Source organism: Sminthopsis crassicaudata, chromosome 1, assembly GCF_048593235.1.
Source record: "Sminthopsis crassicaudata isolate SCR6 chromosome 1, ASM4859323v1, whole genome shotgun sequence".
NCBI classification, from domain to species: Eukaryota; Metazoa; Chordata; class Mammalia; order Dasyuromorphia; family Dasyuridae; genus Sminthopsis; species Sminthopsis crassicaudata.
In genome coordinates this window covers 551,588,036-551,603,890 of record NC_133617.1, presented here as the reverse complement: position 1 = coordinate 551,603,890, position 15,855 = coordinate 551,588,036, and the positions used below count along the sequence as shown (strand labels likewise).

At 30.4% G+C, this 15,855-nt stretch overlaps 1 protein-coding gene across 1 annotated transcript in view; it reads right to left on the bottom strand.

Annotated features, from left to right (window-relative positions):
* CHD1 (chromodomain helicase DNA binding protein 1) overlaps positions 1–15,855 on the bottom strand; it is a 104,680-nt gene that overhangs the window by 46,054 nt on the left and 42,771 nt on the right. Inside the window, 10 exon segments of the mRNA XM_074282016.1 lie at positions 376–447; positions 2,723–2,875; positions 4,902–5,064; positions 7,020–7,208; positions 7,707–7,897; positions 10,397–10,486; positions 10,602–10,818; positions 12,892–13,019; positions 13,661–13,839; positions 13,960–14,060. Coding sequence (XP_074138117.1) covers positions 376–447; positions 2,723–2,875; positions 4,902–5,064; positions 7,020–7,208; positions 7,707–7,897; positions 10,397–10,486; positions 10,602–10,818; positions 12,892–13,019; positions 13,661–13,839; positions 13,960–14,060 — 1,483 coding nt within the window.

The following is a 15,855-nucleotide window of genomic DNA, read 5'->3' as shown; positions in this document are numbered from 1 at the left end:
TGCAATTGAGAGACTATCAGAACATTACACTTTTAAATCCATCATGATTGAATATCATTATAAACATGATATAACAATAGTAATTCTGAGTGGAAATTAGTTATATTAGGGAATTAGCAAATTTTAAACGTCAAAGGCAATTTTACCTTTCAACAAATGACTCTGCATCATAACTTATTCTATAAAAAATTTGATGCACTTCTCTCTTACATAGGAATAAAAAAATTCTTTAAATGCAAAAATATTGGAGAAATCTATTTTGGAATAACTTTCTTAATTGACTAATATATAGATATTTCAAGAGCTTTTAAAAAATTACACTAGAGTCATACATATATTATATGTTTAAATGGGAGAAAAAAATCAAATTCACACCTCAGATCCTTCAGCATTAAAATGATCTAATGCTTGTTTTCTTAATTCTCCTTTGATTGAACCATCTAGTCTCTAGAATGACAAAAACATATCAATTAAGATAACAGATAGAAAAACAGTAATTAAGTCAAAATTTATAAATGATAAATGAAGTAAAATTGCAAAATAATGTAAATAAAAATATAAAGCTCACTAATAAAATTAAAATAATTCTATTCTCTCTTAATGGGTTTAAAGGATAACAGATAAACATGGTCCTTTCTTTTGGGAAAGGCATACATATAAGTCACTTAAATAATGAAACAAACTTCTTTAAAATAATTTACAAAATTGCTAAACATTTTTCTGTGTCAATTAACTTTAACAATTTAACTTTGCCAATTACTCTCAATTTACTGTCATAGTTGGCACTAAATACTAACTTTCCAGATGAATTTATGACCAATTGACTAAGTTCAGAGAGGCTTAGAATCACATTATCTAGAGGCAGAATGGACCTGAGAGGTTCTCTAATCCTATAAAATCAAATTCAAATGGGGGTGTGGTGGACAACTGTAGAATACATAAGGACCCATGCCTATTACATAATGAATTACCAAAAAAAAATAATAATAAAATAAAATAAATTTAAATTATCTTTGATTTTATTTTTATTTATTTTGTTAAATAACATCTTACAACCCGATTACATTTTAATCTTTCAGTTACTGTTAGACATCTCTGATCTAGTCAAATCCTCTCATTTACAAATTAAGAAAAGGAGACCTAAAGCATTAAACTGATTTTCCAGGACCACACAGTAGCAAAGTCTGATCTTAAATGAAGATTCTGTGATTCCATGTCCAACAGTCTTTACACTAAATAATGCCACCACCAAGGGCAGCTAGGTGGCTCAGTGGATAAAGCACCAGCCTTGAATTCAGGAGGACCGGAGTTCAAACCTGGTCTCAGACACTTAACACTTCCTAGTTGTGTGACCCTGGGCAAGTCACTTAACCCCAGTCTCAGAAAAATAATAATAATGCCACCACCAACTGGGAGTAAAAAGGCAGAGATAATTTGGATGTTTTCTCAAGGAAAGAAGTTTTATTTTCAAGAGGTTTACAAATACAGAGTATCTCTAGATCCAAAAATCTAAACTAGACTTACACTAATTTGCAAAGCCTACCTTGCATAAAGCATGTGCTAAATAAATACCTTCTGAATTCAATTCCATTTTATGAGAGATTATTTCTACTTTTGGTATTTTATTATCTTACTTCATCATGGCACTTATAAACTCATAAACTTGAGATATAATGCATTTAAAAAACACCTAAGTAACTCTTCTTAGAATTCCTACATTCTTAGAATTCCTACATTTACTTAACTATCACAATGTTACCAAATAGTTTCATAGGGGTTGGTTAGTTCCACAGGAACAATTATATAAATCAGATTTGAGTGAAATGATGTTATAGTGGGATTCTATAATATCGGTAGTATGGTCTGGTTAAACATATTAGGAACATTTCAAAATCGTGTTGGCCTAATAAGTCTCATGAGGAATGCATTTGAAAATTGTCTCTAAACAATGATCTCTAAGAAAAGAAACTATTACCTGGAACATGCCTATCAGTCAATTGTATTCTTGGATTTGGATCAATCCCTACAGAATGTTTGTAAGCCATTCACTGAGCTTTTAAAAAAGGTTAAATGAAATTATAACTATGGAAACAATTCAGAGAATGAGAAGGAATAGTTGTGGCTAGCGGTAAAAAGAATGAGCAGAAATAAAGATTAAAAAAAGAAAAAGAGGAGACTTATTGAAACATAAAAATGATAAAAGCAAAAGATCTTTTAAAAGAGTCAGTCTTTCCAACAATGAGATGATTGATGCCAGTTCTAATGATCATGTGATGAAGAGTGACATTTACATTCAGGGAGAGGGCTGTGGGAACTGAATGTGAATCACAATGTAACATTCTCACTTTTTGTTGTTCACTTGCATTTTGTTTTCTTACTCATTTTCTTTCCTTTTTTATCTGATATTTCTTGTGCAGCAAGAGAATTGTATAAATGTTTACACATATTGGATTTAACATAAATTATAAGTAGTATAACATATATTGGATTGGTTGCCATCTAGGGGAGGGGGGGAAGGGAAAGAAGGGAAAATCTGAAATACAAGATTTTACAAGGGTCAATGTTGAAAAAATTATCTGTGCATATGTTTTGAAAATAAACTTACAAAGAAATGTCAGTATATTAATGTCATTTAATAAATGTCTTAAAGATAATTTTGTTTAATTTTCTTGAAAAGTAGACTAAAATGTAAGAATTAACAAGTTTAAAATTAAGATCTTACTTGAAAAGGAAACTGACGATACTTCAAATATTCTGCAAGTATGTCTAACATCCGCACCATTTGAGAGAAAATCAGAACTCTGTTGCCTCGTTCTTTTAGCCGAATCAACAGCTTATCGAGAAGAATTAATTTTCCACTACTTCGAATTAAATGCTTAAAAAGAAATTATAATTATATAGTATGAAACCAAAATGAAATGTAATTCTTCATAGCAGCTTGTTATACACAGCTTAAAGAACATAATGAAAAATGAAATTAGCTGAAGAAAGTTTATATTTATAACTCTTAAAGACCTATATAAATGAAATCAACTATTATTACATTTAATCTGCTTTTTCCCACTTTTCTTTCACTTAAAATTTTTTACTATTATATGTTACTATAGGCCGAATTGTTTTCCTATACAAAAATTCAGGTTTCATCTTATACTTGCCACTTAATTCCAAGTCTTGAAAAGATTTCTGCTTCAGACAAACCTTGCATCAGCAAGAAAAAAACTAGAAGTCAAAAACCAAGCCAATACCCTCTTGCCATACCATTCAAAATTCAAATGAAATCTTGATAAAACCTTATGCATAGTTAAAATACCTGATATTCAATGTCACTAAAATTCCTCAGTTTTCAATTGATCTGTCATTAATTAGGAAATGTCTATTATATAAAATACAAGCTGTCTTTTCCTAAAATAAAATAAAATACACACACACACACACACACACACACACACACACACACTTTTTTCTCTCTTTTATGATATTGCTATTTTCTACCCTTTGAACTTAGAACAAATGAGAGGAAAGAGTATAGCAAGTAAAGAACTGGCTTTGTATTCAGAAAGTCCAGAGCTCACATACTGTGCTCTATACACATCTATACAATGAAGGACAAATTACTAAATTACTCAGTGCCAAAATAAGCAACTGATCAGGACTCATTACAAAATAAATTGTTGGCTTAAATTAAGATTGATTACCAGGATTTCCCTACATCAATGAAATTCCATACCCCCTCCAAAATAGCAGCAAATTTTACTATGGATCCTCTTTCAATTAGGCCTATGTTTATTTGGGAAAGGGCACTCCAAAATGACTGGGAAATAGAAACATTCTATAGTTGTAGTAAATTCCATTCAACAACGTAATCTGATAGTAAGGGGAACTAGATCCATAAATTAGATATGAAATTCACAATCCAATTCTAAGTTATTCTAAAGGAATTTACCTGGAATATTTCTTGGGTCAGATTTTAGATTCAAGGATATTTTAAAAGAAACCTAACACAGGAGTTACCAAATGATGAAATAAAGAACCCCTGAGATATTTTTCATCCCACCAAGGAAAAGTTTATCTACAAGGGATATTTTTAACATGATTACTGAAATGGAAACAGAAAAGTTCTACAACATGACTGCAGACACAAATCATTCTAGGGTCTTTACAGGTCAAAAACATGCACTTTTAATCCTATTTCCACACCTTTTCTGACAGATTAGTTTGTTGGAAAAAAAAAAAAAAAAACAAAAACAAAAACAAAGGACTCCCCACCATCACACCACAAAGCTATAAATAAAGGTTCTGAGAAATTAAGACTTTGCTGGTAATTTATATACAGAAGACACACAGAACAAACCACTAACTACTGCTGATGTTTATATTATGTTCCTTTATGGCTAATAGTAGCAACTAGCTCTAACTTCTGGTTTGTCTCTTCTTTTTGCCACTAAAAAGCTGATTCTAAAGTCAGAATTTTACTTATTGCAAAATTTTAGATTAAACACTGAAGTTCTAAGTTGACTATTTTATAAATACGATTTTCTAATTTAAAAGATTGACTTCTTTGCTATGATATATGATAATGGAAACCCAGTAACACTTTTAGCAATTTGGCACAAATATTGTTTAACACACAAGAATAATTTCTGAGTAAAAACTAAATCAATACAACTAAAACATTTATGTAACAATTCAAAATAGTTGCTAAACTCATTTTATAAACTTTAACTTTAAATAACTTATGTGTGCTCAAATATAAAATATTTTTTAAAACCCTAATAATATTGGGCTATTGCCAAAAATGAAAATTTTTACCAAAAGATTCAACTACCTGGAATATACTTTATTGAAATATGTTTCATGAAATGCTTTACTGAAATCCAAAATAAAAATATGAAAAAACCAACCTGTAAGGCCTCCTGTTTATTGTAGAATTCATTATTATCAGGTGGTTTGATGAGGTAGCAATGGTTACAACACTTTTTGAGCTCCATCATTATATTCAAAAAGCCTGAGGTACTGCCCTTTGAACCTTTGCTAAGGGCTTTGTAATTCCTGGTTAAAATCCATCTAAAACAAAAATCATAGATGTAGCATATTCACATTTCTGAAATCTTAAGAGAACTCAAGACACAACCTAGCTTACTAGAGTAGAATTCCTCAATGGCACTCTTTTATGTGTCTGTTTTCATTCTGGACTTAGGCTTTCATCAATATACATAACTTTTATTGGGAAAATATCTCTGCCTAAGCAGAAATCAAATTATATTCTTCAAAACAGCACTGATCCCTTTAAAATATGGTAAGCCTAAAGAAGCCAAAATTAATTTTCTACCTTAAGTTCTAAAGGCGTTTCAACATATCAAAAAACTAATCACTCTCATATACTCTACAGATCAGTCAAATTAGCCTTAATCTTCTTCCTCGAGTTAAGACACTCTAATCCCCTTCTCTATGTATGTGCATTGGCTGTCCTCATTCTTCTTACCTCTATACTATAATTTCTTTCAAAGCTCAATTCGAAATGATAAGTGACATCTTTTAACTCCTGTTCTTCAAGATTCTTCATTGGTTATGTGTCACAACCTGCTCAGAAACCAATCCATTCCCCTTATGTGATACGTCTTTTCTAATTTTTCATTGGCAGAATGCTGGTAAAAGAAAGCCACCTTTGCTTTCATAGAAACCCTGGGATCTCTGGAGGAATTTAACAATTCTCTGAAGGTATTACAGACAATATTTCTCTGATTCAACTCTGGTATCAATTTGCCAGTCTATAACCTGAGATATTCATACTCATGGAGCAAGTCTTATCAAATATTTAGTCAAATGCAGATGTTAAGATGGGAAACAAACATTCTCCATCTACAAGGATGATCAGGTCAAACTCCTTTGAATGATTACCGATCTCTTCCAGGAAGCTCTACAATACTGGAGAACCTAATGAAATAAATACAATGTCTCCCTCAAATAAAAGCAATTGAAGCCTCAACAAGTGATATCCCTATTCACAGGGAATCCTTTGTCTTAGTCTCCTGGATTTCTTCCATCACAGTGAAAACATTCTTCTTATTGTATACCTAGTCTAATGTTTATGATAACAGATTTCTGCGGTTTCATCTTGAATGAAAAAATATAGAATGATTTTGTTCTGGCACATAGTAGGTATTTAATTAATGCTGAAAAACAGATTTAATTGAAATACAATGTGAATGATAAGTTCCTCATAAAGAGAACTTCACAGGAACACCTAGTCCAGCTGTTTCCTTCAAGAAAAAGTGAATAATTAAGTCAGGGAACAGAAGGTGTTAAATGGTATTATTTTATTTCCTACAAAATGGATATCAGTACATTTTGATGAGAATACAAAGTATTTCACAATATTCAATGAGGCTTGGAAAGATAATTTGGAGTCATATTGTACATGACTTGAAACCTCAACCTAAGAAGTCAAGAATGAATTCATGCTATTAATGGGAAACCACTGAAGATTATAATAACTGGAAAGCCACGCAAACTAAATTCAAACGATAGGAAGAACAAACTCTTCTTGAGGATCTCTGTGGATAGCTATTTCAAAAATATCTTGGTAATATATTATTGATTGTTACCATTTGATTTTCAAAAAGTTATTCTTTTATGTCCAACAAATTCATCACATGAGAAGACTTTTTTTACTAGTGCATTAACTATACACTTCTGGAGCAGGTAGATAGTGCAGTGCATAGAGCACTAGGCTTGGAATCAGAAAGACATCTTCCTGAATTCAAATCTGACCTCAAATCCTAATAGCTGTATGATCCTGAGCAAGTTACTTAACCCTATTTACCTCAGTTTCTCATCCACAAAATAAGTTGGAGAAGGAAATGGCAAACAATTCCAATATTGATCTTTGCCACAAAAACCCTAAATGGAGTCATGAGGAGTCAAACATGACTGAAATGACTGAACAGAAGCAACAGATTGCTAAACAGTTCAAGAATCAAACTGGCTTTTCAGAATGTGTTATGGATGATAAAACTTACTTGTAATATTGTTTCTGCAATGCACTCATTTCCATTCTTAAGATCTGTTCAACTTTGGCAGGCAAAGATTTTTCTACATCTTTCTTAACTCGGCGTAACAGAAAAGGCTCCAGCTCCTTGTGGAGACTTGCATATCCATATTCTCTCCCTTTGCCATGTTCTTCTTCAAAATCTTCCCAGGAAGAAAATCTTAAACATGATTGGACTCATTATTGAAGGAAATAAAAACTTTGGTTTAAAGTAAGTCATTAAAAATACAGTTTTTAAAAAGGTAATAAGACAAATGAATAAAACAACATCTCTCAAAGTTGGAATTCTCTTAATACTCTGGAAAAATCCTCCCATTTCCAAGAAACCAATACAGAAGACCTTTTGAGTTAAGGGATATTTAAATTATTAATTTCAGGAAGGTTTATTTATTTATTTATTTTTTAATCAAGGAATGCATCTGAATAATGTTGCATTCACTGTAAAAGCTTTAAAAGTATTTTCACTATTTTGAGACTTCAATTTTTAATCATTATGTTAAAACACTTCCTTTTACATCTTTCTTACAAAAATAAGTTTCAGGGCCACAAAATTTATTATTATAATTAAGTTTAAATCCTTTTCCCTTTTTATTTCCTCCGTGGAAATTTTTTTTTTTTTTAATCCAGAACGAAATCTCATTCCCATAAGTTGGCTTACTTTTCTGGCATGATGAAGTGAAGCAAAGACCAGAGCTCTTTGAGGGAATTTTGTAGAGGGGTTCCCGTAATAAGAAGACGATGATTGGATTTAAAGTCTATTAAGGTCTTATATAAAAGTGAGTCGTCATTCTTTAATCGATGAGCTTCATCTACACCTATGAATGCCCAATTCAGGCCGCCAAGGAATGCCTTAAATATAAAGTTACATATTTTAATTAGAAGATGTTATTTAAACTTTTAAATACAAAATGCAAATTTAATTTTGCTAAGTACTTTCCCAGAATTTACAACTCAGGCAGAATAATATGATTATGAAGAAGTATAAAGTTAATTAAATAATAACTACATTAGACATTTTCTATACATTAATAACCACAGGATCATCTTAGATCAATACCTGAAAGGGATCTTAAGAAACCATGTAGTCTAATACTCTCCTTTTATATCTGAAGAAAACTGAGTTCCAGGGAAGTTAAGTGATTTGTCTAAAATAATAGGTAATAACAGTAGATAGTGAAGCCCAAGATTCTAATCAGTGTCCTCTGAATCCAGAACCTATGCTATTTTCACTGTATCATGCTGATTTCTTGGCTAAATTATATACTATGAGTAGGTAAGATAGGGAATATGATCCAGAGTCTACAGATATGAATAAAATAGACTATGCTGTATTTTTCTACTTTTCTTCTTGTCTGTGTAGATACTGGTATTGTAGCAATATCTATCCTTAAACTTTTCCTCAACCATGAATAACTACCATCACCACCACTAGCACTTTTATAGCAAAGCATTTAACACATATCATCTGTTTCATTTGATCCTTATAATAAATATGAGGGAGGTGCTATAATAATTGCCATTTTACAAATGAAGAAAATTAAGAGCACAAAATAAAATTTTATAGATGAGAAAATGACTTGCTTGGGTCAGCACTGGATGTAGTATTTGCATTCAGGTCTTCCTCATTTGGAGTTAGGCATTCTATCTATTCTGCCACCTAATTGCTTTTAATCTCCTCCCTTTCTCTCATCTTTATTGGCATATTTTTGCAATGAGGTTTTTCCTTTTATTTTTGAGGGGAGGAATGAACAACATTCCTGTACCCTCTTTGTCTCTATAGCACTGGTAATAATGAGGGGTATATAGGTGGCAAAATATTTAGAATGAAAGGACTGCTTTCAGAAAGAACAAATTTAGAGTATCAACCCTAAAATCAGGAGGACCTGAGTTCAAATTTGGCCTCAGACACTTAACACATCCTAGCTGTGTGTCCTTGGACAAATCACAACTCCAATTGCCTCAGCCAAAAAAAAAAAAGTTTACAACAGAAAGAACAAATTTCAAATCCTGTCTAAGATACTTGAATACCTCTGTGACCCAGGGAAAGTTAGCTAAGTCTGAGAGCCTTTGTTTTATCATCTATAAAATGAAGCAATGAAGCTCAATTTGATAGCCTTTAAAGTCAGTCTCTTCTAGATCTAAATGTCTGCTTATAAAAGCTATAAATGAAGTAATTTCAACTTCCTTTACTAGGGTCCTAACAACATTCATTAATCTTGAGTTTCATCTCTGGCTCATCCTCTGTTAGAGATTATAAATCAATACAGAAATGGTCCAGACAACAGAAAAAATAAAATAAAATAAAATAAAGCAGTGGTGGCAAACTTTGCTTTATTCTAATGTTCATATTCTACTTTACAACAAGCATAAAGATTAGAAACTAGTATTATCTTGAAGGACCAAGTTATATCAACTGATACAAATGAATTTTTAAAAAATACATAAAGCAAAGAAAACAGATTATAGGATGAAAATTTTTGTTTCAAAGTAAAATTATTTTTATTTTGTCACTTGACATACTTGGTTTTTTTAGTACTAAGCAGGGAAGAACTGATACAGCCCATCTACCCAAATCTGTTTACTCATTCTTCTTACAAATTAATCAGCAGAGCTATTTAATCAAACTGAAGACATGGTAATAACAGGAGAAGTTTTTTAAATGTCTTTCTGATGTAGAAACCTAATATAAATCTGCAAACCATGAGTAATTAAAAATCTTAGAATCTTACCACAGACTAAGAGGTTCCAGTGATTTTGAACATCACCAAAGATATCATTTAACCAGGTTTTACTGCTTATAAAGTCCTATATCCCAACATACTACTGCTGAAAAATAAAACTAAGACTAACAAATAATATATTCCGAATATATTCCTCACTAAAGTCATTTAATTGACTATGAAGTCAACAATGAAAAGTTTTATCCCTATTTTACAGATAAAAATGACACTTGGAGAAATTGAATCATTCATAAACACAAAAACAATGAAAGTGACAAAACAAAAATTAGAACTATATCTCATTCCAATAACTGTAATCCTTCCATTGGAATATAATTTTATACCTGGAATAGACCCTAACAAGCATTTAATCCCCTACCTTCTTACTATATATCATCATTTGAAGTTGAAGGAATTAAAATATTTTTATTTTTCTTGAGATATTTAAATAATAAAAATTGAAGTAGCCATCAACAAATTTTAAAAACTTACAACTACAATGTATCATGGACAATGTAAAAAATAATGTTAATAAAAATGGTTCCTAATCTCTTGCTAGCATTTATTACCTTATAAAATATATGTAACATACACAGAAGGATGTTTTTAATTACTAGTCATCACATACCTTATCTTTCAATAAAATTTCATAAGTTGTCAAAAGAATATTAAATTTTAACCGTTTGGTCTGAAGATGCATCCATTCATGGGTTCTTATCTACCAAATAAACCAGAAAATGGAGTCAAACAAAATATACTAAGAGTAACAAATTCAATGAGCTACTTATCTCTAATGAGATATGCCTTACTATGGTTATATTGAAACAACTTACCATATTTCTGCTGTTAATATCCCCTAAATAGACCACAGCATTCATCTGGGGAGCCCATGTCTGAATTTCTCTTTGCCAGGAAGTAAGTGTGGAAAGTGGTACTACTAACAAGAAAGGCCCATATAATTGATGTTCATGGAAAAGATAGTTAAGAAATGAGATCGTCTGTATTGTTTTTCCAAGGCCCATTTCATCAGCAAGTATACAGCTATTTCCTCTACAAAATACAAGAAAAGACATGTTTTCCACATATCAAACGCTTATTCAATAAACATATATTCAGTACCCATTATATACAAGATACTACAATAAATCCTGAAAGCAATACAAAAATGTCATATTCCTTTTCCAGGAACTCCCTGTAGACAAGGAAGACAAGAACAAAAGTAATGAATGATGAATCAGAAATGACAGGAAGAAAATAGGAGAAAAGAAGAGATAGAGAAAGGAGAGGGACAAAGGAGAGAAAATGTTCTTTATCATTTCTTATCCTGCATGCCAAATAATTGAGATTTTTGCCATAAAAAACCTACATCTGATTTCAAACTCTTAAGTAGTGTTCTTTTCAAGGGTGAAGTCTATAAAGGAAAGCACTTTTTTTTTAAACTTATAAGACAAAAAGTATAAGCATGGAAATTGCCTATACTTATTGAATAAAAAATTAAAATTTTTGACTTTACATTAAAAAATTATTACTATAACAGAAGAATGACAAAAATCTGATTAACCCATCAGGCTTTCAAGATGATGTTTCAGAGACCTTACAATGTGCCAGATAATACAGTAAGGATAGAGGACAAAAAGAAAGGCAAAAAATGTCACTATCGTTAAGGAATTTATATCTGGTTAAGTCAATTTATGGACTACACTTTTTAATACTAACTAAATTAAATGAACTCTTTTAAAAATTAAGGCATAAAGTAGCCTAAAACTTTCCTACAGTGAAAGGATAGATTAAATACTACATTTGAAATTCTATTATAAATGAAACAAGACACTTTACCAATTTGTAGTATGAATTTTTTTGTGAGTCATATTACAAGGTAAAAAAAGATGACAAATCTAACAAGTCAGACTGAAAAATTAAAATTAGCAAAATTATTTGAAATATAAATGAGTACATGCTTTCTTTACTAGAAATGCTGCAAAGAGTTTTTGTACCATTTATAAATGATTTTTATGGCTTCTTTCATCTTTTTTCTACTTTTAAATGCCCTTTTTTCCCTTGAATTTCATTGAATATATTAGCACAATAGATCATGAATATAAAGAAATATACATGTAATAGGAATGCTCAAAATTTTTTTTACTGATGAAGTGATTTGAAAAAGTTTGAAACTACTGATCTAACTTATCTCTCAGCTATATAGCCTTTAGTATAAGAAAAATAGTTTTCATTTAAGAATTGTACATCTTAACTTTAAAAAAAATTCTGATCATAAGAGCCTATAGAAGGAAATTTTTAATATGATTTAATGAAAAACTAATTAGTAATTACTTTAGCATTATTTAATATTCACTCTTTAATAATTACTGATTTCATTAGTAATGGAAAACTTTTTTAATTTACATAAGCACATATACATAGAAAATGTAAAATTGAAATATTTTCATAGTTTGTTTGAATAACTATTTGTCATTTTTAGAAAATTAAATGATTACCAAAAGGAAAAGTGAAAAAGGATATGGCTGAATTCAAGCATAAAGGTGGGAATTAGGTAGAAAAAACAATGGCAACTGAAGAATAGTAAAAAGGGTAAATATTGGAGGAGGAGTGCAGAAAACTCAGAAGGGAACGGGTTGAAGTTGGGATAACTAGATAATAATCAGCTGTCTATTAAAGATAGAAAAGTCAGGGAAGAAGTTTAAAAAAAGATACAGAGCAACTTGGGTTGGGTTGTTAATTGGAGGTATTAGTGGAATTGAGGGAAGTAAGGAGAAATTAAGTGTGAAAAGGACCTCAGGTATGTAAATTTACAAAAAGGTAAAGTCAAGTTCAGAGGCATATCCTCCACCTCCCAAGTTTATTGCCACTTAAAATTAACTGGAAAAGTACCCAAAGGACAGAGTAGGAACATTATCTGAGATAATATCTGTAAAGAGCTTAGCACAATTCCTGACACATAAAAGGCATCTAACAAATGCTTGTTTCCTTTCTACTCCCTTCAGATAATGGCCTATTTATTCCATTCTTTTAAATGTTAAAAGTAAGTTTTTGAAAATAATATATCATTCTAGATGTAAAATGTTTTCTATGAATCTAAAAAAAGAATACTTATAGTATACTCACTTGCACCAAGAATGAGCAAGCCAATTTAGACCATTCAACTGATAATCTCTTAATTCTAAACCTTCTGGTCCCCCAATATAGGATGGTTGCTTCTTCAGTGCAACAAACCTTGGCCTTTGTTTTAATACCTTAAAAAAAAAAAAAAAGGATTAGTATACAAGACTACTAAATATAAGAATCTACGCTTTAGTTATATTTATGATATACTTGGATATCACTATAAGTATCCAAACTGATCTATTAATATCAGTTATCAAGACAAAATTTTAATGATTCCATGATTGGGGAAAAAAAAAAGGCAATACAGTCCAAAAAAAGCTTTTTAGTCCAAGAGGCAAAAATGAAAGATTAAAAACCAGCGTGCATTGTTTTCTTGACAAATACCACAACAATTTGAAATTCCCTTTCTTATACCACTTATACACTTTTACCACATTACTTATCTAGAAATTACAAGCAATATCAATGCCAAATTCAACTCATGTGAACTGTCACTTTACACAAAAAAATCAATCAATAAATGAAAGAATAAATAATTTTTAGAAAATAGTAAGTTTGAAAGACTAGCCATTGCCACTTAAATCTGGACTTTTCTCTTTGACAGTTATAACTTATTATCATTTGATTACACTTTCAATAAGAACTGAAATTAAAGTCTAATATCCGGAAGGACAATAAAGAAACAAAATAAAATAACAGTAAGTATTTGAGTGTCAGAAATGTAAAATTATGATTTAAATCTATATTGAAAAATTTAACTTATACTTACTTTGCAATCTTTAAAGGGAGTGGTTTTGGATTGATTCCTGCTGAAATATTCATCTATGCGTAGCTGGAACTTTTTGGAAATAAGGGCCCCATCTTCCCAGCTACACTCTGAATATGGGAGACCCTGCCATTTGCAATAATAATCAGGATATCCAGCTGCTGACTTTTGATTGGAATGAGCTGTGAAATATAGAGACTATGTTAATTTTTTTGATATCTAGTAAGAGAACTTCTCATTGAAAATTAACAAAGCATAAAGAGGAAACATGAAAATATAATGAAAATGACATTACTACTGACCAATTATTCTCTCCACTATTTGATACTGCTTATGTAGGTCATCTGTAAGTTCTTGCTGACAATTATAATACTCCACATCTTCTGGCGAAGCATTTTTCAACCTAAAAAGCAAATTAATATTTCACATTTTTCATTTGGTAATTTAATAATTTTTTTTCTACTTAATTCTTAGATATGTTATACAAGGAAGAAAAAAATGGCATATAAGAAAAAATTAGGAAGAACAGCAAGGTAGAAACAGATTTATGAAAGAGGCAAGACAATTTTCAAGGCTTTCTCAAGATATCTGAAAGAGGTGAGGATCCTAAATGTATGACAAAATCTGAAAATTTTTTCTTAAAAAGTAACCTCAGTCAAGATGGCAGCATAGAAAAAGAAAGAAGAAAATCTATCAAAAATATTTAGGGTGAATGCACCACCAATGGAAAAGATAGTATTCACAAAAATATAAACTGCCCAGATGCAAAAAAGAAAAAATAAAAGACTTAAATAACACTATCTTAGAAAAAGAAATTGAATATACCATCAATGAACTAGTACCAGACAGATTCACGTTTGAATTCTGCCAAACATTTAAAAGGAACTATTAATCCCAATACCATATAAACTATTTGAAAAAATAGCTAATGAATAGATTTTACAATTTTTTTTAATGATACAAATATAACTTTGAGACCAAAATGAGGGAAAGAAAGAACGTTATAGACCAATTTCCTTAATGAAAATCAATTCAAAAAATTAAATAAAATACTAGTATTGAAATTACACTAATCTAGAACAAAGATCATATACTATGACCAGGTGGGATTTATACGAGGAATCCTGGCTCAATATTAGAAAAGACTACCTGTGTGTAATTGGCCATATCAAAAACAAAACCAACAAACTCATGCAAGCTTTTGACAAAATATGGGACCCATTCCTTTCCTATTAAAATGCTAGAATTTTTTTTTAAATGATAAGTAGTATCTAACTAAATCATTAGCAAGGATTATCTACAATGCTTGGAATAAATAAATAAAATCAGGAATGAAGTTTACTTTTAAAAAGATTTTGAAGGAATTAGAATGGACAATGAAGAAACAAAACTATCACTCTTTGAAGATGCTAAGATGGTTTAATTAGAGAATCCTAAAAAACAAATTTAACAATTGGTTAACTGTTGACAATTAGATTACCTAATGACAGAAAAGGAAAATGACAAATGTTCAGAGATGGAGAAAAATTAAGACAATAATATACCATTGATACTAAGTGAATTAATCCAACTCTGGAGAGCAATATCATTATTGGGTCTTTACTTCAAAATGATAAAAAGAAGAGAAAAATACTTATATAATTAAAATATTTATAACAGCGTGTGTGTGTGTGTGTTGGGGGGGTGACGGCAAACAATCAAAAATTGAGAGAATATTCATCTACTGAGTAATGACTGAACAAGTTGTGGCATATATGACTATGGAATACTATTGTATTATAAGAAATGATGTGCAGGAAAATTTCAGAAAAACCTGGGATTGAATACTTAATGGAACTGATACAAATTGAAATGAGCAGAACCAGAAGAGCACTGTTAGATGATCAGCTGTGAATGACTTATAAATTTTCTTGGTAATATAATGATCCAAGACAATTTTGAAATAATCATGATGAAAAATGGTATTTCACCTTCAATGATGAAGCCTGAATGCATATTAAAGCATTCTTCTTTTTTTTTTTTTAACAACTTTCTTTATTGCTCTTCATTTTTTGTCTGTTTTTCTTTTACAACATGTGTAATATGGAAACATTTTGTATAGGTGCACCCTATAATTTATATCAAAAATCTTAAAGGAAGAGGATTTGGAACTCAAAATTTTAAAAAAATTAATGTTAAGTTTTCTTTATTTTTTTAAA